The sequence below is a fragment of the Marmota flaviventris genome, chromosome 6, assembly GCF_047511675.1.
Source record: "Marmota flaviventris isolate mMarFla1 chromosome 6, mMarFla1.hap1, whole genome shotgun sequence".
Lineage (NCBI taxonomy): Eukaryota > Metazoa > Chordata > Mammalia > Rodentia > Sciuridae > Marmota > Marmota flaviventris.
In genome coordinates this window covers 124,614,454-124,642,445 of record NC_092503.1, presented here as the reverse complement: position 1 = coordinate 124,642,445, position 27,992 = coordinate 124,614,454, and the positions used below count along the sequence as shown (strand labels likewise).

Genomic DNA, 27,992 nt, shown 5'->3' with positions numbered 1-27,992 from the left:
ACTAATAGTCTGCTTAAAAAGATGAACCAGGTTTATTGAGAGAGGAATGAAGTAGGGGATTGCTCTTTTTGGAAGCACTACAGAAAGTTGATCATTTATGTAGGCATAGTTCATAAAATACTAAACTATGCACATTAAAAAATAAAAATGGAAAATTTGAGTCCCCAAATGGGAGTACAGGGAGGAAATATGCTCTTTGCCATTAGTGTCATCTCAGAGGTAGTTTTGTAGAATCTGTTTCTGTCTTTAAAATGGCAATTTCAAAAATTTAGAAGTGGCTAAATACTGAATGCAGCCAAGACTGGCTATAGATGGCATTTTCTTGGGGGCATCAATTTCCCAAGAATATGGGTATACCAGCTGCTACCACCCTTCTCAAGGTGGATCACTTACTGCTAGACCTAGCTCAAGGAAGGAACTACAGGAGAGGAAGAACAAGGTGAAACCATCTGTGTCTATGGAAGGCTCTTCTTTGGGGATTTGCAGAAAGGATAGTATGTGTGCAGAGAAGATAGAAAGCAGTCAAGAGTTCTAGAAACAAAGGAAAACTCTGGGATATTAGTATCAATAGAAGCTCTTTGAAGCCAAAATAAGTATGGTGACCTCTATGTCATAATAAATATATACATTATCTCCAGGTTGTTCATTCAACAAGTCTTTATTGAGCACCTACTCTGTGCCCAGCACGGCACTAGGTGCCATGGAGACTATAAGAGAAGTATTAAGGGATGATATCCACCCTTCAGGAGCTTACAAACTAGATACAGAAATAAGATGTACATGTGACTCAGGCAGCATGTGATACATACAAAGTAGGCCACTCTGGGACAATATGGTGGCTAAGAGACCACTGAGAACCAGAGTGGAAGGGAGCAATCAATCCTCCAGAGGGGAGGAATCAATGCTTGGGTAAGCAGGGGACTGGTGGAACACTTAAATTGGTAAGGACAAAAACTGGGACAACACTTTGGCTAGAGCAGTGAGCTTGTGTTAAACTGTGGGAACTAGGGGCATTTGGACCAAGGGTTGGATCCACAGGCAGTGAGGAGATACCTTGATCTCTTCCCTGACACGAGGATCTAAAAGGCTTGATGTGGACTCCTATTTTCCTTCCCTTTCCTCACAGCTTTTGTCTTCCCCTCCACTCCAGAGAATTGAGCTTGAACTCTTGAGTGGCCAATGACAGAAGCCTAACACCCCTGGAAAAAATGATGAGAGTCCCCTTAGCAGGGGAGGATTTGCTGTCTTGGGCATCTGCTCTGGTGTTCTTAGATATAGGAATCAAGAACAAGATGTCTAGATCTTTTAAAAAAAATTCCCCTTATAAGGACCAATCCACACAGTTGATTTCTTGTTATCACAGATGTTACCCCAAAGTCCCCTCACAAGGACCAATCCACACAGTTGATTTCTTGTTATCACAGTTGTTATCCCAAAGCCTTCCCCCAAGGCTCTGGGAGTCCCACCTATTAGCTATGGAAACCTCATACACCCAGCTTGATTTTAAAGGACTTTGTCCTGAACCTTCTGTGAGAACATAATTCCTACCAGCATTCCAGGCAGCCAACCTAAATGGCCTGGGAAGTCTCTGTGTTTTTTCAGTTTATTTCTAGCATTTTCATGTATGTTTAAATATGAGCTGAGGTGGGAGCAGGTTTGTTTAAAATGCCAGGGAAGGTGGACAGCTGAGTGAATTTTGGCAAGGGAAACCTAAGGGGTTTGAGGGCAACAAAATGGGTCTCAGGTGTAAATGATGGTCCCTCCCAAGACTAGCTGGCGCAGGATGCCATATTGGACCAGAAAATCCTTCCTTGGCCCCTTATTCAACAAAGAGAGCACAAAGATAAGAGCATAGGGTAGTTAAAAAGGAGAAAGGGAGCCCTCAAGTACTTCAGGGTCAGAAGGTCCCACAGGAAACCAGCAAGAGGCAGAAGAGCCTGATGAGGGCATTACAGACAGAGTGACAGCACTGAGTGAAGTCTTGAGGGCCACCGTGATGGGGAGGTGCGTGGCAGTGGCCATGGGGTTCCTCCTCTGCCCTGCTCCAGGTGCTCTGGCCAGGCACCTCCCCTATCAGAGTCCTGGGATCTCAGAGAAGTGACACATCCACGGGTGTGGGGCTGAGAACAGGTGTTAGGCTCAGGGTCTCAGCAAGAGGCGTGTTCCTGGCCACTTGAGCCATAAGAAGGGGACGAGGCGCCCAGTGAAAGTGGCAGAGAAGGTATAAATGAGTTCCTGTGACTCTGCATTGGTGAAAGTCACGGTGCCCCCTTCATAATCCAGGGCGATGCCCACTCTCCGGGGCCGCAGTGCTGGGAAGAGCTCGGTCTCAGGGCTGGTGTTGGCCCAGATGCTTGAGGAAGAGAGGCGCAGCGCCCACACCCCATCCTCTGGCCGCAGAGAGAGGTCTCCCTTCCTCTTCACAGAGTCTCTGGCCACCCCCACCATGCAGCTTTCCAGAACTTCCTCCTCTTCTTCCTCCTCCTCCTCTTCTTCATCCCCTAGTGATTCTTCATCTTCATCTGTCTCCCAATCATATCCATCCCCATAGCCAGCTTCTTCTTCCTCCTCTTCCTCTTCCCCCTCTTCCTCCTCGTCCCCCTCCTCTTCATCCTCTGACCAGCCCTCCCTCTCTATCTCCACTTCCCAGTACACCTTGCCCCAGGTGAAACCCTTACTGCCTAGCACTCCTGGCTCACAGTCAAACTGCTGGGGGTGCTGGTAGACACTCTGGTACAGGCTGGTGTAGGTCACACTCTTCCAGTCCTCTGATGGCTGCAGGTACCCACTGGCTGATTGTGGGTCCAGGGTGACACTTACTGTGGGGACAAGGGAAGAAGTAACTGTAAGTGGCAAGGTGAAAAGGGCTATCACACTGCATAACTGAAGGGGTCTTGATGGTATCCATGGAAAGGCTGCCACACTACATAATCCAAGGGCTGCTACTGACATCTTGCTCTATCCCTTAGAAGTATGCAGTGCGCAACCTGGCAGCAGGGCTGAGAGGGAGCATAGCACTGGCCTTGGCAGGGATGGCCTCTGACCTTGAGCCACCACTGCTATTTGCTCCAAATACAGGACCACGTGGTCAGGCAGACAAGAAGAAACTTAGCCACAGGGAAAAGACTGGTGGTAATACCTGTGAGGACAGAATAACATGGGGCAGAGGAGCATTCCAACACCAAGCAGAGGCCCTAAGGCAGACTAAAGAGTAGAAGATTGGCCAGAAAATGCAAGGAGAATGGGGCTTCAAGACTGCAGCTGGGAAATTAGGGGGGCTACCTGGGCTGACAGGCGGCAGCCAAAATTTCTGTAGGGGGAGTTTCCTTTAACTGAGATGAATCTGGGAAAACTCTTTATACACTCAACTCACCAGTCTTATATTCCAAGTCTCTCAGCAGCTTTCCTGGGGAGAAAAAAAAAATAGTGATGACCTTCAAGCCTAGCAAATGTATGGGTCCATTTCTTACTTGGCTGGTACTAATTTTGTGATACAGCTCCATCCCCGAGACCCTAAGAATAAAAGTGAAAACAATCAGGAGGCCCTCAAAAGAGGGAGGTTGAGATTATGATGGGGAGAAGCCAAGGGCTCTCTCTCTATGTGGTGGCCCCCCCTGATTCCTGCCCTGATGTTCTCCTCAACCCTTACCTTGGAATTGCCTCAGGCCTCGCTGCAAAGAGAGAAGTTTATCTGAGAATTCTCCAGTCTTTCTTTTAACCATGTGAGTGATGGGTTTCCCAATCCAGAATTTCTTCCGTGGATACCTGAGAAGATAACAGGCATGACAACCTGTGATTTGGCTCTTCTTACTTTTCTCCTAATCTTCATGACAATTATGAAAGGGGCAGGAAAGGTCAGATTATTTTGTGTCTCCAATCAAGAGACACAAAAACAGAGGCCCAGAAATACTACCTGAGTCAGGACTTAAGTTCAGATTCCACATACAAGGGCTTCTGTCTAAGTTAGGTTTCTACAAGGACAGTGATTACAAGAAGCTGGAATTACTCAGAGACATGCTCAGGGGAAAGGAATCTGTAGTCCTCCAGATCATGCTTTTGTTTCCCACAAGACCATCAGGTTGATCACTCCTCACTGGTTCACATGGAACAGGACAAAGAAGAAGGGAGGGGACACAGGTACAGGGGAATGAGGTACAATACAGAAAGAAAAATCTTACCTATTCACAAAGTCTCTGGTATCCTGGAAGGAAAAAAAAAAAAAACATAAGCACCAATGTGAGTCAAATAAGACTGCATTCCCATGTAATTAGTACTGCATTAGAGGTGGGGCACTTCAGTAAACAAAATCAATGTGGCCCCTTCCTTATGGAACTGATACTGTAGTGGGAGCATTGGATAAAATAAGATAACAAACAAAATAATCACAATGACAGAAGCGACTAGTGGATGGCAGGGCTAACCTCTCCAAGGAAACACACGAGCTAGGGTATGAAGAACAAGAAAGTGTTAGCCACATGACTGGTAAGAAAAAAATGGGAAAGGGCTTGGAAAAGGAGGCAGGGCCAGATCATGCAGGGATGGATATGGGTGGTAGGAGTATGAATTTCTTCAACGTACAGTGGAAAGGGGTTCAAGCAAAAGGATGACATATGTGATCTGCTTTACATGCAGCTGAGACTGCAAAGTGTCTTTCAGGACCCACTGTGTCGTCTTCTTTTTAGCAACAGAACCCATTGAGTTACACATGGGCATATAGCTATCCTGAAAACTACATTTCCCGGATTTCCTATAACCATGTCTAGTCATGTGACTAAGTTCCAGCCAATGGGATATGAAAGAAAGCAATGACTATGATTTCTGGGTCAAGTCCTTTAAAAAAAAAAAAAAGAAAGAAAGAAAATTTCTTTCAGTTTCTCTTTTCTTCCTGACTAAATTTCCACACGGTGGTGATGAACCCAACTTTCACCACATTGCTAAGGACAACATCACTAGAAGCTGGTGCAACAACCAGATGGAAGAAATCCAGCTTCCTGGATGACCTCATGGATACCTCTATAGACCCTCATAGAAATAAACTTCCGTTTTATTTGAGCTACTGTACAGCAACTGGCCCAAACCCTAAGCGACCAATCACTTAGCTGCCCTGAGGAGAATGCAGTAAGGGTGGCAATGTGATACGGGATGGTCAGCTGGGAGGTGCTGCTGTAGACCAGAGAGGGAGGAAGACAGCCTGAACTAGGGAGGTGGCAGTGGAGACAGAAGGTGCACATTCCAGGAATGTTCTGGAGATAGACTCAAGGGATTAAAATAGGCAAGGATAACTGAGGATAAGCCATGGCTTGAGCAGCAGGGAAGAAAGTGGTGCTGTCTGTATGAGGAAAAGACTGGTGGTGGGATAGGGTGAGTAGGGGTGGGGTGCTTGTGAAACACTGTTTAGATCCTCTTCTGTGAGTTTAAAGCCTCCATAGTACTTTGCATTATTTGATTTTTGCTTTCCTTCATCTATTCCACAAATCTTTATTCAGTGCTTCCTATATATCAGGCACTGTTCTAGAAGTTTAGGAGACAGCAATAAAAGAGAAAGAGACACAAATCCCTACCTGTGTAGAGCTGACATCCTAGCAGGGGGAGCAGATAAGAAGCAACAAATATCATATTATGTTAGTAAGTGATATATGCTATGGAGAAGAGAGTAGTAAATGGGAATGGAGAGGGAACAAGCTGGCTTCCTTAGACTATCTGGTTATTTTCAGAGAGTACTTGCAAGGGTCTTCATGGGTATAGTCAGTGACCAACAGTGGGAGAAGCACAGGTGCAAACTTTCTATGCAAGATCCACTGTGGGCCAGACTGGGAGGAGGTCAGTGTCCCTCTGGGACACTGGGGTTCTATTCCCCTGACCCTTTACTATCTTCTTGATGCTCCCAGCCCAGGGACTCTGTCCTCTTCCATTCCCTTTATCAAAGGTCTCTGTTTCATGTACTTTATCCTGCTACTGATCCTTCTCACCTCTGCTTCTCTATTAGACTTCTGGACCCTGCTTTGGTTCTTTTTCTTGCTGTCCCTTAATAGTCAAATAATCTCTGGGAAAATACTAACAATAATTAAGGAATTAGTTATTCAGTTTCCTTGCAGTCAAACCAAACCTGAACACACAAAAAATCCCACCAGTGCCAATATTTCATGTGCTGGTTTTAAGCAGACATCCCCTTTCTCCTGGTTCCCTGACCCATGGCAAGGAGAATTTCAGAAAGCTCTGAATCAGTGAAAGCAGTGCCTTTGCCTTGAGGCAACTCCTGGGATGGATCAGGTTTCAGCCCTACTAGTGCCCTCAGCCCTGGGTCTCTCTCTGCAACACTGGGAACCAAGTATCTACATGTGGTGTGGGTGGCTAGGGGAAGAAAGGATGTGCTTCCCTGAAGGGGAAGAAGAGGGGGAACAAGTGACCCAAAGAGCCTACAAAAAAGAAATCTGAGGGAACAGAATGACATCTGGAGGAAAGGAGGGGGCCAGACACACATTTGGACAAAATGAGAGAAAAGAACAAGAGCAGAGAACCTGGAAGTCAGAACATCCAGGCTTGAATTCAACCCTAATCCTGACCTGCCCCATGGCCTGGCATAAATCCGTTCTATATACCAGACCTCAGTGATTTTGCCAGTAGAGGCTGAATTAGAAGAGCGAAGTCCTTGCATGTCCTCTTTTGTATGTCCAAATCCACAGCAGGGAGAGGCAGTAAGAGGCCATCTCTTTATGCTGCCTGGGCTGGCACACATGGGGGAACTTACTTTGCTACTGGGCTATCCCATTATCCTAGAGTTCCTGGTGGTTCCATTGCTGACAGACAGGCCCAGTCATCCTAAACCATGCAAGAGGGGGGAAACCACGAGATGGCTCCTTTCCTGGCTAATTAGGATGGAAAGATGGAGCCCTCTGTCCCTCCAAAGGCTACTGAGTCAGGGTAGTGACTTCTCTGAGAAGTACCAGGAGGAAGGCAATGTGGAGTCATTTTAATCTGACAACCTACTCTCAGAATCAAAGCCACCCCCTCCAGGAAGTATCCCTAGACACCTCACCTGCTCTTCTCCTTATTTTCTGAGGATAATTCATCATCTATGTCTCCCTCCCCCAGTTGCCTATCCCTCCCAGACACTATGGGTCCATGACAAGAGCTGCTGTCATGGACCCCAGCCACGAACCCACTCTTCATCCCAAAACCACATTAAGCTGTCACCAAACAAGTATCTACTGATAATTTATCACAAGGAGGGCTCCAGGGGGTAGTGATGAGCATGGTAATGATGATCTTGATAACCCTGACTTCCACTTCTATAGCACACTTTAACTATTTAGATACTCTTTGTAAACTATTTATTATTTGAAGTGACACCATGTCAGTTATCTCACTTTATGTTCACATAACCCTTGGAATAAGAGGGGAGGATATGATTACTATTTCCATGTTTCAGATGAGGTGCAGTTTTCAGGTAAGAAAACTGAGGCACCATAAGAAAGCAATTCTCCCATGGTCCTATGCTGTAGAGGCAGGCCGGGACACACCCTCAGTCTCCCAGCTCCCTGCCCTGTGAGGTCACTCACCTGCATGAGTTCTGCAGCTGGCTGCCGTGCCTTGCCCTCCAGCTCAGATATGACCAGAGCCAGTCGGGCAAGCTCCCCTACGCCCCGGGTCTTGAACTTCTCCCTACCCTCTGTGAGCAACTGCTCTAGGGTGGCCAGCTGGTCCAACAGATGCTGCTCCCGCTTCTTCAGGAACTGGTGGCCCTGCTTGAACTCTGCAACAATGTACTGCCTCTGCTCCTGCAGTTTCTTCTGCAGGGGAAGAAAGGGAGAAGGCTGACACCTCCATCTTGGGATGTAGAATACCTCCAGGACTCAGCATTAGAGGTGCACTGGCTAGCTTTTCCCCCTCATTACTCCCCTTTGTGAACTCTACAACCCTTGAGATGAGAGAAGCTATTAAGTGCTCTGGTCTACCCTAATATTCTCAAAAGACCTGACTAGTAAATCAATCCAGTTCACTCTGCTACCACAACCAGAACTGATTCCACTATCTATTCTTGTATGTCCTATTCATGAGCTAACACATTTCTCCTTCTTGGACAAAATCTCTGTGTTGCTTTTGCTTGATTAATATCATCAAGCCTGCTCAGTCCTTCCTTCAGAATCTTAACATAACGTATAAAAGGTCTACGTGCACCCGCTCCTTGTCATGCAGGACTGTATCATGTTTCCTCAGTGAAAACAGAATGTTTGCTCAGGGACCATGTCCTTTCCTGCTGAGGCTGGACTGGGGTCTGGTTGGAGTCCTTAGTCCCCCAGCAGGCATCCATGCATACTGGGGCCCTCAGATGGTCCTTGGACCTGGGCTATCTTCAGGTTTACTTTCTCCATCTCCCAGGGCCTAGTCACTTGCTATAGGTCCTGCCCCAACATTCTTCTACTGTCTACTTTCCCAGTACATACAATCCCCCAGAAAATTGGAACCATCTTGTCAGCTTTTTCCCTCCTGACCCACCTCTAAAGTGCTACCAGTTTTGTATCCACTAACCACCTACTGGGCCTCCCTAGACAGCTTCAGCCTTCTTCACCCTTCCTTCTCAGCTCCTACCCTGCAGCCAGCTCTCTCCTCCCAAGCCCTCTTGGCTGCCTTTCACTCTCAGGAAATCACATCTCTCCTCTGTTCCTTGAAATGGAGAATGAAGCAAGTTAGGTCTTCCTTAGTTCCCTGGCAGAAGGCCACAGTTGCCAACATGTGCCCTGCAGCTAAGGTGAGAGTCATGAGGAGGGCAGGGACCCTGGTTGATATCCAGACAAACTACTCACCTTGAGATGAGAAGCAAGTCTAAAGTCTGAAGCACACAGCTGGTGCATACATATGGAGCTTGGGCTACTGCCCAGGCCTGCCCCTGCTAGCACAACGCCCACCCTCCTGAGCTACTCCCACACCCCCTCAATGCCATCAACTTTGTCCTCCCCATCCAGCCCCACATAGATGACTAGCTCATGGCTTCCTAAAGGCCCACTCACCAATGCAGCCAGAATATCAGCTTCTCCCTTCTCCTGAAAGCCCTGAATCTTGTCTCTGTCTCTCCTGAGGGTACTCAAGTGGTTCAGAATTTTTTCCTATGGAGAAACAAGCAGTGGAGACAGATGGGTGCTCTGGGCTGGGCCAGTAAGAACCCACCAGAGGGGTTTTAGCCAGGCCTTGCCTCTGAAGGTGTGTATTGTGAAGAGCATCCCAAGGAAGACAGAGGGTACTTCCCGAGTGAGGAGGGCTTACCCTGTGGGGCTGGGCGGCCTTCTCCACCAGGACAGCTGTGTGTGGCCGGTGCTCCCGTGATTCCCTGCACATCACACATAGCAGCTTCCCATCGTCCTCACAATAGTAGTGCAGCTTTTCCTGATGCCGCTCACATAACTTTGTGTCCTGCTGTTCCCGGGCCACTTCTCCAGGCTGCCTGCCCTTATCCACTTTCAGCCGCTCAATGTTCTCCACCAGGCTAGCCAATTGCCACACAGGTCGGATGTTTTCCTTCTTAAAAGGCTTCTTACATAGCGGGCAGACAGGACGTCCACCAGAGATGGGCCGGACATCTGTGGTACAGCTGCGGCAGAAGACGTGGCCACAGTCAATGGTCACAGGGTCCCGCAAGTAATCGAGGCAGATAGAGCAGGTTACCTCCTCCTCCAGGCTCCGCAGAGGGGCTGATGTGGCCATAGTGCCCTTAGCTCAGTGTAGTCTCAGTTCACTGGTAGGGTATCTCCTCCTTAAAAAACAGACAGGAGTTAAGGGTAGGCAGAGCAAAGGGGCAGGGGTGGCACCCTGCAAAGGGCTGTGACTACAGCATTCAATTAATATCATCAGCCCTTACACGACTCATTCAGTGTCAGAGCAAAATGGATCTTATCAATCTAGTCCAACTCATTTTATACATGAGAAAACTGAGGTTCAGAGAGTGAAGAGCAGGGCTGCCACTAGCCTGAACCTTGCTACTGAGAAAATAGTACTGCCTTAGTGTGTATTCTCTTCATCTGTTGGAAAGGTGCTCTAATGCATCAACTAATAGAATAATCAACCATTACCTGCTGGAAAATGGCCATAATGAACATAAATCTATGTCTACCGTGTACATGGTATTTTCTATGTTAGGCAGTGCACAGACTGCACATCTGTCCACAAGATCCTAACCAAATGAAGAGATTCTTTTCTTTGTTCCTCTAGGTTTCAAAAGGATTAAAAACACTGAGGTTCCCTATAAAACTCAGGGAGCATCAAGAGTCTGAGCACTGCTGGGCACAGCGGTGCACAACTATAATCCCAGCAACTCAAAAGGCTGATGACAAGTTTGAGGCCAGCCTGAGTGATGGAGCAAGACCCTGTCTCAAAATAAAAAATAAAAAGGGTTGGGAATAACAAAGCAGTACTAAAAGGAAAACTTTTTGCATCGAGTGCCTAATTAAAAAAAAAAAAAATAGAGATCTCAAATAAGCTTATGTTCCACCTCAAGGCCTAGACTTGTTAGAACAAACCAAACCCCCAAATCAGTAGAAGATAGGAAATTTAAAAATCAGAGCTAAATTAATAAAATTGAGAACAAAAAATAATGCATAGGGTCAGCAAAGAGCTGATTCTGCAAACAAATAAGCCCACAGAAACTTCTGAAATCTAGAGGATCACTGGAAACTATTTTGAAAATTTAGACTCCAAAAAACTATAAAATCTGGAAGACAGTGACAGATTTCTAGACATATATGGCCTGCCCAAGTTGAATCAGGTAGATATAGAAAACATAAACAGAACAATATCACGTAATGAAATCAAAATAGCAATTAAAAGCCTACCAACAAAGAAAAGCCCAGGATTCTCATCTGAGATTTACGGACCTTTAAAAAAGAATTAACATCAGTTTCAAATTATTCCATGAAATTTAAAGGGAAGGGACACTCCTAAATACAATCTATAAAGCCAATATAACCTTAATAACAAAACCAGACAAAGACACATCTAGGAAAACAAAAACTACAGCCCAACCTCCTGATGAACACAGATACAAAAATCCTTAATATTATCAAACTCCATTCAAAAACACTATAAAAAGATAATCCACCATGACCAAGTGGGCTTCATCCCAAGGGTGCAAGGTTGGTTCAACATACACTAGTCAATAAATGTAATTATCCATGTAAATAGAAGAACAAGAACCATATGATCATCTCAATACAAGTAAAAATGGCCTTTGATAAAATATCAGCAATGATTCATGTTAAAAATACTGAAGAAATTAGGGACAGAAAGAACTTACCTCAACATTATAGAGGCTATATATGTCAAACTCAAAGCCAACATCATACCAAATGGAGAGAAACTAAAAGATTTTCCTCTAAAATCAAGAACAAGATAAGGGTGTTCACTCTAGTCAATACAGTTTTCAAACTCTAGCCAGAGCAACCAGGCAAGAGAATGAAATTAAAGAGATACAAACAGGAAAAGAAGAAGTCAAACTATTGAAGCCAGAATTAGACAGGCTATCAGTGTAGATAGATAAATCGAGTCAGGTTGGATCAAGACCAAGAAGGCCAATTTTGAGTGAGTCTGGGAAGTTGGAGACTGTCCTCTGAGGGATTAAAATGTTAATTCTTTCAGAAAACTGGATATTTACATGTAGAAGAATGAAATTGGAACCCTATTTTTAACCCTACACAAAAGTCAAATCAAAATGGACCAAAGACTTAGGAATTAAACCAGAAACCTTGCAACTGCTGTAAGAAAACACAGGGTTAACACTCTACCATATACGTGCAGGTACCAACTTCCTCAAGACAACTAAAGCTCAAGAAATAAAACTAAGAATCTATAAATGGGATGTCATCAGTCTAAAAAACTTCTATACAGCAAAGAAAATAATTAAGAGTGTAAAGAGAAAGCCTATGAAATGGGAAAAAAAAAATCTCTCCTAGCAACTCCTCTGACAGGGGACCAATATCCAGAATATATAAAGAATTAAAAAAACCCAATGCAAAAAAAAAAAAAAATCAGTAAATGGGCAAAAGAACCAAACAGAAATTTCTCAAAAGATGAAACATAAATGGCCATCAAATGTATGAAAACATTGTCAACATCTTTAACAATTAGGGAAATGCAAATAAAAACTACACTAAGATTTCATCTCACTCATCAGAAAAGCAATTATCAAGAAAATAAATAATAAATACCGGCAAGGATGTGGGAAAAGTACACTCATATATCGTTGATTGGACTGCAAATAAGTCACTTTGAAAAAGCAGTGTGGAGATTCCTCAAAAAATGAGGAATGGAACCACTACATGACCCAGCTGCTATCCTCCTTGGTATTTATCCAAAAGAACTAAAATCAACATTCTATAGCAACACAGTCACCTCAGTGTTTATAGCAGCACAATTCACAATAGCCAAATTATAGAATAAATCCAGATGCCTGTCAATAGATAAATGAATCAAGAGAATGTGGTATATACCCAATGAAGTTTCACTCAGCCATAAAGGAGAATGATAATGGTATTTGCCGGTAAATGGATGGAAATGGAGAAAATCATGCTAAGTGAAATAAGAGAATGGGTTGAATGTTTTCTCTCATATGTGGAAGCTAAAACAAAACAAGGGAAAGAAAGGAGTTGGGCAGGGGATCAACATAAAGATCCGGGGAAGATCAGTGAAGCAGAAATAGAAGAATGAGAGGGAGGAAGAAAGGAAGGGGCAGGGAAAAAATATATTAAGAATCTAACAGAATCACATTATATATAGATATATAAATGCACCAAAGGGAATTTCTCATTCATGTATATGTAGAAAGTACCAATCAAAAATAAATAAAGGAGTGAAAAGAAGAACAGTAGAGATGGAGGGATAAAGGGAGAGGGAGAAATGGGGATTGAAATAAAATTCCTTATATGCATAATTTTGTCAAAAGGAACACAAATACAATGTTTAATTATAATATTCTAATAAAAAATGTAATCTGGAAAAAAAAAGTTTGGGGATATAGCTCAGATATAGCTCACTGGTAGAGTTCCTTTGGGTTTAATTCCCAGTACCAAAACAAAACAAAACAAACAAAAAAAAAGAGCAAAAAGTTTGAGTGTAATGTCTCCCTCTGCGAGTGTTTCCGCAGGCTATTCTAGGGTTTGGCCTTGGTTCAGTCCTGGAGGCAGTTGGACTCAACTCAGTCTGTCAGCAGAGCACAGCCTGGCTGTATTGGATTCATTCTCAACTGTGACTCTCCTGGTCAAGCAGGCCTGGTTGTTCTTGTCAGAGGTGACAAGATTCAGCACATTTGACTCAACAGCTGCCTTCTGCCTCTGACTCTGTGACAACATCACAGAAGTCATCTAAGTACTCCAGGCCTCAGTTTATCTGGGGAGAGTAATGCTTACCTCCAAGGGTTTTTAAAACTTCTGTGGTATGATACAACTGAAAGAAGCCTAGGCATGTTTATTTCCTCAGAAGTAAAACTAGGGGATTGGACCAGGTGACCTCTAGCATTTTATCCTCCTTACTACCATTCTAGGGTAACTTCATTCATTCTTAGTTAAATGAAACACAGAATATGAAAAAATTGTGTTCAAAGTACTAAGCATAAGCCTGGTACACAAAAGGAAATCTAGGAAAGAACCCAGACCCCTGGTTCCCCAAACCAGAGTATTCAAACCACAAAGAGAGTTGAGACTGAATGCAGCAGCAAGAGAATAAATGAGCAGAACCAACTAGGGTGCCAAGTGTGCTCCAGAGTTACAGTAAACAAAGTCTTCCTGGTGTGGGGCAGGAGTAGGGAAGTAGCTCTGCTGTAGATCCATGGATGGCAACTAGGATAGTGGCCGGGAAGCCAGCCAACAGGAGACAAAGGTAAGCAAGTGGAATGCAGCAACTAAAACCACAGGCAAATCAATACTATTATTGATATGTGCAATCAAAGTCTATCACAACAGAGTCCAGTGGCCTTTGTCAACAGTGACACTAAATACATAGAAATAAGGGCCTGATTCTATAAGACTAAAGAGAAAACAAAACAGGATTATAATATAGTGACTATAATACATAACGAGTGCTTTGTAAAGTACTATACAAATGTAAGGGATGGTTATACTGTGATAATAAATCCCAACTGGAAGCACTCATGGATTTAGATGTGTGACTTTAAGAGATGTAATGAGTGTGAAAAAACATGCATGTTCACAGCTCAAATGAAGGGATCAAGGCATTCAACTGGCAAATGAAGGTGTCATCAAGTTCCTCTAGGATATCAGTAAGGCTGGTAGAAATGCTGAGTTGCCTGCTCTTACTTTTGAGGAAATAGCCTGCCAGGCATTCTTCCAGTGGGAACACACTGTAAAGAACTTGGAAAGAAGAAAAGGAAGTGGTATGGGTAACTCTTGTGGGCTTTGGAGCCCTTTCTCATGCTACTTTGTTGAATGGCTTGGAAGTTTTAAAGCTGAGGGTTTTTTTGGATGGTTGTTGTTGGGGAAAAGAAAGTGTCATCTTTGGGGATGAGAATTTACTTTGCAATTTACTGGAAGACAAAAAGGACTATTAAGAGCTTAGCTATAGCTCCCCTCCACATAAAATATGGTACTGTCACCACCAGGACAGGTACTGTCACTTAGCCAGGCTCCATACTGGGCTTCAGTGGATCTTCAAATGTCTTGAAACTATATAAAAATCATTGTACTAGATAAATAAAACTGCCTAAGGATTATAGAAAAACATTAATAAGTAGAGGAAACATAATAGAATTAGACACCATTTGGGGCTGGGAGTATAGTCTAGTGGTAAGAGCATGCATAGCATGCATGAGGCCATGGGTTCAATTCCTAGTACAAAAAAGAAAAGAAAGTTAAGGATAGAAAAAGAAAGAACATCTGCCATTATAACAACACAAGTATCATCAATAAATGCTAAAACCACAGATGAAAGATTTGTGGGGACAGAATAGCCCCCATGGTGCCAAAGTACACTGAATAGATTATTTCTTAATGTGCCCCTCCACTCCCGGTACTGAGGATTGAACCCAGGGGCACTGTACCACTGCATTGCATCACCAGCCCTGTTCCTTTTTTATATTTTGGAGACAAGGTATTACTATATTGCTGAGGCTGGCCTCAAATTTATGATCCTCCTATCTCAGCCTCTGGAGTTGCTAGGATTACAGGTGTGTGTCACCACACCTGGAGCTAATGTTTCTTAATAAGGGAGAAATCTAGTGATCTTCTTAATCAAGTAACCAAATACAGCATCACTAACAGATGAGGCAAACTGGCATATGCTTCCTAATAAAGCATCATATGACTATACAGCATTATCTATAGAGATTTCTTGCCAAAAATGTGCAACATGAATGAATCTAATTAAGATTTTAGATTTGACTTCCAGTTTAGAGAAAATATGAAGGATAAAAGAACACTGTAGTATGTCACCACATAAAAAGTGCTGATAGTGAAGTTAAACCACACCAAGAGGAAACAGACAAATCCAGAATGTGGGACATTCCACAAGACAAATGGCCTGGTCTATTAAAGTCAATGTCATAGAAGAGAAGTAAAAACTAAATGCAAAAAAAAAAAAAACATGAGTGGATCCTGTTTTTGTTTTTGTAATTTTTTAAGCTATAAAAATTTGGGGGGACTAATTTGAAAATAATTTGGGTGATTATTTCCTTAATGGCATTTATTGAGATCTTGAATAGGAATATTATATTTCTTGGCCATGGATTCTTCAGAATTCAGAGTGGCATGACTGAAACTTAATTTGAGCCAGGTGCAGTCACATACACTTGTAATCTAATGGCCTAGATTACAAAAAGCAAGCAAGCAAACAAACATAAAAAACCCTCAATTTGAAATGGCTCAACAAAACAAAGTAAAAAGAAAAATATTCTGGGGAAAGAGTTTATAGATTCGATCACATTCTTTTTTTGGCAATGGGGATTGAACCTAAGGACACTCTACCACTAAGTCATACCTCCAGCTCTTTTTATTTTGAGAAAGGGTATTACTATGTTGCTTAGGGCTTCACTAACTCTCTTGGACTGGCCTTGAACTTGCAATCCTCCTGCCTCAGACTCCCAAGTTGCTAGAATTACAGGCATGAGCCACTACACCCAGCCTCTAGCTGAAACTAACAAAAATATTTAAATCATTGCAATAGAGATAAAAGTGTCTGAAACCTTGCAGAAGCTCAACACACATGTGCTGAACAAACAAATGGATTCAACGGAATTGAAGACAATGTTAATTGTATAGAACTTTTTTTTTCTTCTTCCAGAGTCTGCCCTAACTAGACAAATGAAACAGATCCACACTCGTTTTCAATCCTGTTACATTTAAATCTGGAATGTCCCCAAAAGCTCATGTATTAGAGGCTTGATTCTCAGCTGGTAGCACTATGGGGAGGTAGCGGAAACTGTAGGAGGTAGAAGTTGAGCCAGGAAAAGGGTACAGCCAGGAAAACAAAACAAAACAACTCAGAGCTAATGTCCCTAATTGAAGGGAACTAGTCTTTGAGGATGTGCCCTTGGGGACTAAATCCTGTCCCTGAGCCCTCCCTCTCCCTCTTTCTTTCTCCTGTCATGAGGTGAGCAGGTCTGATCCACCATACTCCCCCTTCCACCATGATGTGTTGCCTAAGAAGCCAGAAAAAAAATGGAGCCAGCCAAACTGGTATGATTTAGATATGAATGTTCCCCAAAAGCTCATGGATGAGAAAATGCAAGAAAATTTAGAGGTGAAATTATTGGGTTATGAGTCGTAACCTAATCAGTACATTAATCTGCTGATAGAGACTAACTAGGAGGTAACCATAGGCAGGATAGGATGTAGCTAGAAGAGGTGGGTCATTGGGGGCATGACTTTGGGGTATACATTTTGTCTCTGGTGAGTGGAGTTTCTCTCTCTGCTTCCTAACTGTCATGTCCTGAGCTACATTCCTCCACCACAGCCATCGGCTATGATGTTCTGCCTTACCTCAGGCACAGAGCAATAGAGCTGGTCATCTATGGACAGAGACCTCTGAAACTGTGAGCCCCAAATAAACTTTTCCTTCTTTAAAATTGTTCTTTTAAAATTATCTTTTGGTCCCAGAGGCAAACAAGCTGACCAATACAGCAACCATGGACTGAAATCTCTGAACTGTGAAGAAAAAAAAACAAAAACCTTTTCTACTTTTAAGTTTATTTTCTCAGATATTTTATCACAGTACTGAAAAGATGATGGACACAAATCTCACTGCTTGGTTGTACAGACTCTATCTGCATGTATACTGAAGACTGTGGTACTGCTAAATACTTACAAATAAGACCCCAGGTTTGAACAATACAGGTTCAAGTTTGGGCTCTGGGACCAAATAACCAGGTGACAACAACTTCTGGGCAATGGTATCTGCCAATTATACATCTGAACAATATTTCATGTTCAGGATCCTCTTCTGAGAAAACTGAGGCTCAATGGATTTAGCAACCTGTCCAAGAACACTAGGGTTAGAAAGCAGTGTTTGTTGCCAATACCTCAGCCCAGTTCATCACACTCTTTCCCCAACCCAAGCACACTGTAAAATGGGGTCTAATGCCAGCTCCTTTGTTAGGATGCTCTGATGAGGTCATCTACATTGAAGGCTTTGTGAGCTGAGTAGTGCTGACAGAAGAAAAGGGACACATATTCTGCTGATACTGACCGAAAGTACCCTAGCCATCACTATTGCATGCTTTCATAAGGTAGTCCTGTTGGATAGCAGTTTTTCCTTTTCAGTGATGGAAGGAGGATCTCAATATTTCATAACTAGAGGAAATGAGGTTGGGTATGACAGACATGGGCAAACCAGAAAAGCTTTTCTTTTTTCCCATGCCCAGTTCTGTCAGATCCTGTGTATAATCATCCTCTCCAAAAACTCTTCCCTCAACCACCATTCCTCTATGGTTTTGACCTTTCTATCATTGTGCCTTCAGCATATTCTCTCTGATTATCTCCACAAATTTCCACGATAAGAGGCAAAAACCTTTACTCTCCCTTTTACACCTTGGATCTTGGGCAGACCATAAAAAAGAGTAGAGCCAGAAAAACAAAACAACACAACTCAGAGCAAATGTGGTCTACCTCCATTCCCTTTACTCATAAAACAATTTTAAATCCCAAGGAAGTCACTTCATGAATTACTTTGTACCTGAGGTCACATATCACTTCTGTGGGAGCATTCTTGTATCCCTTCAATAAGCTACAAGCCAGATGCAATTCTACCAAAAGAAGATGATGCTTCAAAAACTAAGGTCTTCGACTTCCTGGCACCCTCTTCATGGGCAGAACTGAGGATACTTTCTACCTTTGGCTGAGTTTCCCTTTCTCCATAATCCATTTCTGTCTTACAAGTAGATATCTAATCTACATATATCAACAGACTGGCAGGAGCTGTCATTAATTCCTGGCAGTACATTTCAGCATGTGGAAACTATGAACTAAAACCTAGCTGAGGAAAGCATTGCTGTCAATGTCCACACCTTGTGGGCAGATACTGGCACTCTTTGCCTCCACCTGTGCCTGGGCCCAGTTCCAAAGGAAAGGGGTCAGAACTCTAGCCCTGTGCTTCTTAACAGCAGCCAGCTTCTGCTCCTGCAAGTGCTAAACCCTCACTCAAGACTCTATGGCTTCTTGTACCCTAATACGAGCACATTTCCCCCTGCATCCTGCTGCTTTGGGTTCCTAGAAGCCACAGAGAGGTACCCTAGAAAACACTTAATCCCAGATATGTAATCTGAGGCTGAAGGACCTAGGTTTCCACCCTTGCCTCCAGACCACAGGTTCAGGGCCTCCAAATAATAGCTTCTTCTTCCTGTCATCTTAACATTTAGAGTCCATGCCCTGTGGGAATCTCGTTTAAGGGCTTTTGGGGCCCCAGATCAAGGTCCATTTCTTAATGCAAAATAAGTAAATTCTCCTAGAAGCAAGCTTTCAAAAGACACCTCAAGTAACCCAAGAAAGAACAGAATTCAGGGCAAAAACTTTTACTTTCCTTTGGCTGCCTACAAATATTGAAAAAGAAAAAGAAAAAAAAGAATTCAGGGCAAAAAGCAAGTGTGATCTAGATGTGCAAACTAGAGGAGTGGCTGCACCCTAGCACCCAAATTTTATAACCCTGGTTGTGGCTGAGTACTGAGCACCAGGCTATCCCCAGGAGATCCTGGTGCCTGGACAGTGCATTTCTGTGGTCCCATGTGGGTTTTACTTTCTCCCACAGGCCAAGAAATAGTGGTGCTCCTAAGGCAGTGTGGGCCCTGTGTACCACCAGGACCAGGCTTTGAGAATGCTCCAAGCAGCAGCAATTCCCACGGGGTTCAGAGGCAGCCACCAGCTGGGAGGTAGATGAGACAAGGCTTTAAAGTGTCCTTGTCTTGCAGCCAGTCTACTGGGCAACCCTGCCTAAGAGAAAATTGGAAGTTCTAGGTGTTTGTTGACTGGAAATTTGTCTTATGTTGACTCATGAACCAAACTCTCTTTTGCCTACAATATTCCCGAAAGTCATCTGTGTGCTGTGCACCTGAGAATATAAGAAGTAATCTTGGGGCGCTTACCTAGCATTCTTGACGACCTGTGTTCAATCACTAGCACCATGGGGAGAATAAATAAATAAATAAATGAAAGAAGAAGGAATCCTTTATCCTCTAGTGGGATGGTTTGCAGCCCAGATGACACAAAAATCACCTGGGGAGGAGGCTTCAACACATACCTAGACCAAATGAGTCAGAATGTCAGGTGGGCCTGGCTTTGGTATTTAAAAGTAAAAAACAAAAACTCTCCAGGTGATTCTAATGTCTAGTCAGAACTGGGACACTAGCTGAACCCCTTTATTTAAAGATGAGGAATGTGAGGGTCAGAGCCTTGGCTTGACTTGGCTTGCTCAGTGGCAGAGCTTGTGGGAGATGCACCTCCCTGCCCAGAACTCCTTCCACTGCCCCACACTACACTCTGGGGTGTGGAGAATGAAACCTCCCTCACCACTAGAAGTGATGTGGAGGGACAGCCTCACAGGCAGAAGAATGGAGGGAAAGGATGGCTATGAGTACAAGGAATTGACAACTAGCCAGGGGTGGGCAGGGCAGGGGCAGGGGCACAGCAGGCCACTGGATTTGAGCAGAGGGAAGGTGGAGAAAAAGGAGGAACAAATTATGCAAGCCACATTAAGACTGGACTTAATCCTAACAGCTCTGGAAGCCACTGAAGGCTTAAGAAGGAGGATGTCACGATTCACTCAACAGCTAACAGGTTATCTACTGGGTGCCTACTATATGCCAGGCACTGAGGTTACAGAAGAGAACAAAAATGGCAAAGTCCTTGCCCTTCCAGAGCTTATAACTAGTGATATAATTGAATGATCCTTTAAAAGCTGAAATTGGATCCAATAGTGAGGATTATCAAACTCTCAGTGGTGTCCAATTTACTTAAACCTCCTCTCTCCTTTACTTTCAATGCTCTAGCCACTTTGGCTTTCCTTCTGTCCCTCAAGCATACCCTGCCACATGTTAAAAGTGTCAATATGCTTATGTAAACACCCCTGGATGAAACCCCTCAATGGCTTTCTGGTGCTCCAGGGATAGTCAAACTCCTTCCCTTCCATTCTTCTGGGAGGCCCCAGATAATCTAGGCCCAGCTCTTGTCCCCAGATCATTTCCTGACGCTCCCTGCCTCCAAATTTATCCACAGCTAAAACAAACCCCTCTCTATACCTTAAAGTGCTACTGCATGTCCCAACCCAATATTTTAAAAATACTATTCCCTTTGCTTAGGCCAGCCATGCTGGCATACACCTACAATCCCAGCAATTTGGGAGGATCACAATTTCGAGGTCAGCCTCAGCAACTCAGTGAGACTCTAAGCAACTTAGCAAGACCCTGTCTCAAAATAAGTAAATAAAAGGGACTGAGGATGCAGATCAAAGCTCTCCCTCAGTTCAAAGGTGACAAATCTTAAGGCCTGTTAATCACACAACACACCCCACCCCTAGTTTGCTTCAGGGCAGAACATAACTACATAACTTCCAGTTACAAGGAGACTCAGTTGGGGAAGGGGGATTTTGGTGGTTTCTTGGTAAAGTGTCCCTGGGTTCAATCCCTAATACCAGAAAGAAAAGAAAAATGGTGCTTGGGATGTAGCTCAGCAGTAGAACATTTGCCTAGCCAGGGTTCCATCCCCAACACACACCCCGACCCCTCCTGACCAAAAGAAGCCACTAGACAAAGTCCATGCAATTATATGTCTGATGCAAAGAAGGTGGATGGTAGGTGTCTGCTGAAGGAATACAAGCAGTCCTAGCCTCTGTCCTTTTTCTCCAGCAAGATGGGAGAAAGGTGGTTTCTTCTTTTCCTGTAGAAGGGAGAACAGTGGGTTGCACAGCACCACTGGGTCACAGTATCCAAGGTTTGGCTCCAAAAAGGTGCGGAAACCAGGAGAGAAGAAAGTGAGAAAATAGTTGTGGTGGAATAAATTATAATAGTGCCTGCCCTTTACTTTAGTTTTAGACCTACACATGCATTCATAAACAGTATAATTTCTTTTTCCTGGTTTTGAGCCTCAAATGAATGGAATCATATTAACAGCATGTAATTTTTTTGGGGGGAGGGGTAATCAACATCATTTTGATGAGGCTCAATCATGTGACTATGAGCTGATTTTTAAACTTTTTGGTGCTGTTGTATAAACTTTAACACCATCTACTTCTGGCCATTTGAGTTTATTTCCAGTTTGGGACAATTATAAACACTGGTCCCATGAATATATGTGCACACATGTCCTAGAACACCCTTGCAAGTACACACATCCTCAGCTTGATCAGAACAGACCAAACTGTTACCAAAATGAGAGTACTGGTGTATTCGAGGTGCTCCATAGCCATGCCAGCATCTGTTACTGTCAACTTTAAAGTTTTTGCTAATCTGGTGGTCAGAAATAGAATCTCATCGTATGTGTATGTTTTTAACAGTAAAAATATAAAAAGAAAAGAAACAACATGAGAGAAGCCCAATAATAGGAATCCTATAGCAGCAAAAGATATTGAATTCACTGACTTAACTAGTAAGCATTATAAATGTGTATCTTTGAGGCAAGGGGAGGGACCCACTCAGATTCCATTCTTCCTTCTTTTGGTAACTTCATTCAATTCCTTTCTGGGGATCCTGTGCTTAGGACAAAGCTCTCCCTCAGTTCAAAGGTGACAAATCTTAAGGCCTGTTACATACACACACACACACACACACACACACACACACCCCATCACTAGTTGCTTTAGGGCAGAACAAGACTACTCAATAGCCAGTCACAAGGAGACTCAGTTGGGGAGGGGAGATTTTGGTGGTTTCTTGGGAACATTCAAGAAGTAAGCTTGGTTTGAAGATACTAAAACAATCTTGTTAATCAGAAGGTTAGTCTCTTTGAAAATAAAGCCAACCCAAGTGTTGACAGACACAGCCAGAATGGCGCCTGGCATATTACCAGAAGGAGTGGTTGAGAGGTGATACCAGCGAGCCATTAAGATGATGATAATTAAATTAAGCTGTGTATAATTGCCGTGACTGGATGATGCTGGATTGAAACAGGCTGTGTATTCAGTTGTATATGGACCCCTGCTGTCCAGCAATAGGGCGGCTCCTACTGCCTCTTTCTCCCGGAGCTGGGTGGAGGGCGGAGGAAGTCCTGGTGGAGAGAGTTCCGCTTGTGGTGTGGTGTTCCTGGAAGAGCCACGTGGGTGGCGTTCGCTGGAGTTGGGGCAATAAAGGAGTTCCTGTTTGAACCTACAAGTGCCTCCTGGCGGCTCGGTTATTTTGTGCCCAGCCAGACTTCATCTACCCAAGAAGATGAAGATGAACTGAAGGATATCAGATCCTGAAGGCATCTTTCCAAATCCTGTCAGTCTGTACCTCAAGCTAGCTCTATGCTCAAACAATTTTTTCTTTCTTTGAACTTGTCTATCTTCAGCAAAAACAGGATACTGTCTGATCCAACAGAGGAAGTTATAAAGGTTATTAGGCTGAAATACACAAATAGCTTGTGCAGTCCATATATCTGCAACAAACACAGACACCCATCAAGGAGCAGTTCTCTGGCTAGCTTTCAAGGGTTGAACAAACCTGCTAGGACATAACAGATCACCAACTTGCTCTCAGCCATCATGGTTGTTCCCCACAGCTCCCATGAATTCTGAATGAGGAAACAGGGAGAATCTTCTTCCACTCTTTGCCAACCTTTCTAACCAAGGCCTGCAGTAGAGTCCTAGGCTAAGGCTAAAACATCTGGATTTTTACCCAGCCTCAGCAACTCTGCTGTGTCGCCCAGGGCTAGAATCTTGATCTTTCTGGACTTCACTAATCCTAACCCTAACCCATAAAAAAAAATAGAGGTCAGAGAATATAAAAGCCATGCACACAACAAATTGAAATGAAGGTTTGGCAGGTACACCAACAAATTTAATATGCAACGTAAGCACAGTAATTGCTCTTAATAAAAGCAACCAAAGCAGAATAAACATAGCTAAAATCTTTGGTTCAGAAACACTAATATTTTTGTGCTGATTTTGGCAACCTATCTTTCTATCTTTTCTCTCTCTCTATTAGACAGAAAAAGACCAGTTTATCATATCTAGTGTTTCAAGATCACAAATGAAGCCAATGAACTCAACATATATGGGTTAATGAAATAGAGATATTTTAACCATTCATAACCAGGGGGAGAAAGACATCTAAACCAGCAGTTAAAGGAGTCACTATTTTTCATCAAGGTTGAGACACCAATACCATCCATTTTATATTAGTTGTGTTCAATGATATATCATAAACTTAATTGGCAAAACGTTTTTCCAGTTAAGGGCATATAAAATAATATGTCATCTCATATTTGGTGAAATATGGTCTATCTCCTACAAAATGCTGCGAGCATCATCCTTCTTACACAAGGATCTTGTCATTCTCATGCTTCAAAACTCATAGCTGAGGTTAAAACTGTATATCGGGACACACAAGGCACTCCACAATCTGGTTCCAACTTACCAGTCCAGCCCCCAACCCTACCTCACCCTGCCTGATGCTCTGACCACTACGTGTATAGGAAAGACGCCCCTTTCACAACTCCCCACTTTCTTCCTTGCCCTCCTACATGTTCTCTCAGGCAGAGCTCAGCCTTGAAGGCTTAAACAGGATTGGTTCCCTTATCTATGAGCTCCTTCCTGTTCCCCTCCCTCAGTTACCTCCTGTAGTCTGGAGGCACTGTATTTCTATGATAATACTATCACACTGCCTCATACTTGGTATTTTTACCCCTCTTCTTACCCAATAAGAATATGAACCCAAGGGTCATGTCTCACTGATCTTTTTATTTCCAGTATATGGCATAAAGTAGTGAAAGTAGTGTCTATAAAATGTTTGTGAAATTAATGTGTCACCAGACTCAGAGCCCCACTACTTCTCCATTCTCCCTAGCTTTCATCACACTCTCCCTTTCCACTTTACAAACTTGCTTCATAGCAGACTAAGAGATATTCTTGGCCATAAATATCACTCAGGTCTCCTGGGCCTACACACACACACACACACACACATACACACTCATTTTGGGGGATATGGGGGGAGTCAATAAGCTGGCAAATTCTAATTCATCTTGGATGACAGTCAAATTAAGCCTTTGTTTACAAAACAACTTCTCATTCTCTGTGTATTTTTTATTTTGATCCTGGGGGTCTAAGTCTGAAATCACCCCTGGATGCTCTATCTGAGGTCTGCAGTTTCTTTTTTTTGGGAGGGGGTACAAGGATTGAACTCAGGGGCACTTGACCACTAAGCAACATCCCCAGCCCTATTTTGTATTTTACTTAGAGAGGGTCTCACTGACTTGATTAGCGCCTTGACATTGCTGAGGCTAGCTTTGAACTTGAAATCCTCCTGTCTCAGCCTCCAGAGCTGCTGGGATTACAGGTGTGTGCCACCCGGCTATAGTGTCTTTTATGGTGGTTGAACCTAGTCTAAGTTCAGCCTGTTATTCCCTTGCAGGAAGTGACATCTAAGAAGTCACCTACTGCCCCCAGGTTTCAGTTTCCTTACCTCTTAACATGGGGAAATGTTTTGCTAAGTTTACCAGCTGTCTGAGGTTCAAGAGAGGTCACATAAGTAAAAGTGTTTTCAATAGCAAAAGAGCATTATTAAAACAGGAGAAGCAGAGAAACCAACTTGAAAGAAATTTCAATGGCCAAAGCTCTAACAATTATGCAACAGAATAAAGTAGTACTGGATTATAACCCAAAGCATAAAATAAATATCTGAGCCCATAATGATATAAACAAATGATTGAATAAATCACTAAGTAGGGAAGAGGAGATCAATCTCCCTTGTACAGAATTACAAATAATATATGGAGATACTTGCCCTCAAGGAGGAGGATCATTCACCCCCCACTCCCTACCTGTGGAGTGTACATAATGACTTCCTTCCAAGAATACAGTACACAAAGGGGAGAAAATAAGAGTCTGTAACTTTATAGTGAAGAAACCTCTCAGTCAGGTAATCAAGATCAGCATCAAGTCATAAATCATGATGACCTCATAAAACCCTTGAAATGATGTGATGAATATGGAAATCTACTTTGTGGTTTTCCTCCAAATAACCCATAAGACCAGTCTTAGGAGAAAAACAACAGGCAAATTCCAACAGAGGGTTACCCTAAAATATACATGTCCATTTGCTACAGTTTGGCTATATATAGGTATACTCCAAAGGTCCATGTGTTAAAGGCTTGCCCTTGGCACCACAGGAGGTGGTAGAAACTTTGAGAGGTAGGGGCCCAGTGGAAGGTCTTTACATCATGAGTGGGGGGAGGGTATGCCTTAGAAGGGACCCCAGTTTCTTCCTCTCTTTCTCTTCTTTTTGGTTCTCTGGCCATGAAGTGAGTAGAACAGAGATCAATAAATCATGACTGAAATCTCCAAAACTGTGAGCCAAAATAAACTTTCTCTCTTTTTAAGTTAATTATCTCACGTATTTCTTACAGTGAAGGAAAATGCATCAAAGGTCATCAAAACGAAGTCTGAGTAACTGACACAACCAAAGAGTCATGACAACAATACAATATGTTAACACAGATGGGATCATCAAACAGAAAAGTATTCAGGCAAAAAAAGCAAATCTGAATACACTATGGACTTTGGTCAACAATAATGTATCAATATTGCTTCATTATTTGCAGCAAATGTACCAGACTGATGTAAAACGTTAAGGGGTAAAATGTTTGGGGTATATGGAAGCTCTAGACTATCTTCTCAATTTTTTTCTTAAATCTAAAACTGCTCTAAAAAATAATGTCTACGAAAAAAGAAAACTAATTTTGAAACATTTTAAAAAATCTATGTTTAGAAAACGTGATTTTTTTAAAAAGTTGTGGAAAAAAAAAACATGCTAGGGATTATGATTTCAGCTAACAGTTAAACAGGAGGTTCAGGCATGCATGAACGAATGAATGTCATTCTCCCCTCTTTTGAAGCACACACAAATGGTTGTGGTGTCAAAATCTGGAATCTACTGGGAATTCTGAAATGTTTCCCTCCTATTTACTCCTTAAGGTTAAATTAATATACTTTTTTTCCTAAAGCTAAACAGGGATAAAATTAGCAGGGAAAATATACATCTCCAAGTGTGTGTGGTGAAACTGGTTTACTCCGACCCAAAGAAGAAGAAAGGAAAGGAAACCTAACTTTGGTCATGGAGTCGGAATGGCTATCTACAGGGCTCTAAGCCACCAGACCTTCATCCGGGTCCCGCTTACTTCTAGCCCTGGGGACTATAAGGGATTAGAGTCTGAGCTGGACTCGGGAAAGCTTGAAAGACTGACGAGGAAGGGCGAATGAAGGGTCAAGCAAGCAGGAGGGATTCGGTTGGCAGAGAGGACGCAACGAACTCGACCCCCTGCCCAGCCCGCCCGGCGGCCAGGCCGGGTTCTGTCCCAAGGCCCTGCGGCCGCATTCAGTCACCCCAAGCCTGGGGCGCGTGTGTGAGACTGCTGTTTCACGGCATTTCTCATCGGATGCCCCTTACTCACCAGTCCCGAGCCGCAAATCGAGGGCCCGGGTCGCTTCTCTCCCGCACCGGTCTGTTCCGGGTCCGACTCAGGCTCGAGCAACCAGCGCGACAGCGCGTCCCCGCCCCGTAATCTCCCGGCTACTCGGTGCCCTCCGCCGAGATTTCTCCCCGATCAGCCCCGGGATTGGCCCCTGCTGAACTCCGCCCTCCAATGGGAACTTTAGTCTACTTGACGTCACTGATCACCGGGCAAATCCCCAGGCAGGGGCCGGGGGGTGGGGCGGCAGGGGCCGGGGGGTGGGGCAGCAGGGCCCGAGAAAAGGAAACTGAAAACGGAAGGGCAGAGACTGGTCAGATCCGCAGCCCAAGTTTGGTGCCTGCGGATATAGTTACAAGCTTTAAGGGAGTTAACTTATGAGGCCCAGTGAAGCACCCGTGTAGGACTCGGGTGCTATAATCCCTTCCTGGTCTTCCCCAGACGCCCCCACTTCCCGATCTCCTTGCACGGGTTCAGGGTCGCCGGCGGCTTTAATGCGAAGTGGCGCTCGCCAAGGCTCACCATTAAACGACTCCCTGTTCTCAACGTGACCTAAATTTGTTTCCAGGACAAGACAGAATCTTAACAAGCATATATTCTCTAATTTACAAAAATTAACTACCATTTCCGAAGTGAGTCGCTGTATGTAAAATATCCTCCTGCAAGGCAGGCACTGTCCCCATCCGACAGGAAAGAAAGCTGAGGTTCTGTGAGCATAGGGGCCTAGCCCGGCTCAGTGGGACTGTTTCCGTTCTTGCGCGCTGAATTTAGAAACTACAAAACCCGCAAAGTGGACGGGGACTCGGGTTCCCAGGGTTCCCAGGGACCTTGGTGGCGAGGTTTCCAAGAGGCTTCGGCGCGTCCCAGCAGCCCACGGCCCAGGAAGCTAACCACGACGAAGCATCCCGT

General features: G+C 43.7%; 1 protein-coding gene across 2 annotated transcripts; it reads right to left on the bottom strand.

The window, feature by feature from the left end:
• Positions 1-8: 8 nt before the first annotated feature.
• LOC114080486 (tripartite motif-containing protein 26) lies at positions 9-27,992 on the bottom strand. 2 transcript variants are annotated; one of them, XM_071613578.1, is made up of 8 exons: positions 27,706-27,992; positions 9,262-9,748; positions 9,009-9,104; positions 7,560-7,790; positions 4,179-4,201; positions 3,650-3,765; positions 3,374-3,406; positions 9-2,819 (listed from the first exon to the last, which is right to left on the bottom strand). In XM_071613578.1, the coding sequence occupies exons 2-8, from the start codon at positions 9,697-9,699 to the stop codon at positions 2,140-2,142; spliced, it is 1,617 nt and encodes a 538-aa protein (XP_071469679.1). In that variant the 5' UTR covers positions 9,700-9,748; positions 27,706-27,992; the 3' UTR covers positions 9-2,139. The 2 variants fall into 2 exon arrangements, with proteins under 2 accessions (XP_071469679.1, XP_027777901.1); XM_027922100.2 differs by lacking the exon at positions 27,706-27,992 and adding an exon at positions 27,066-27,188.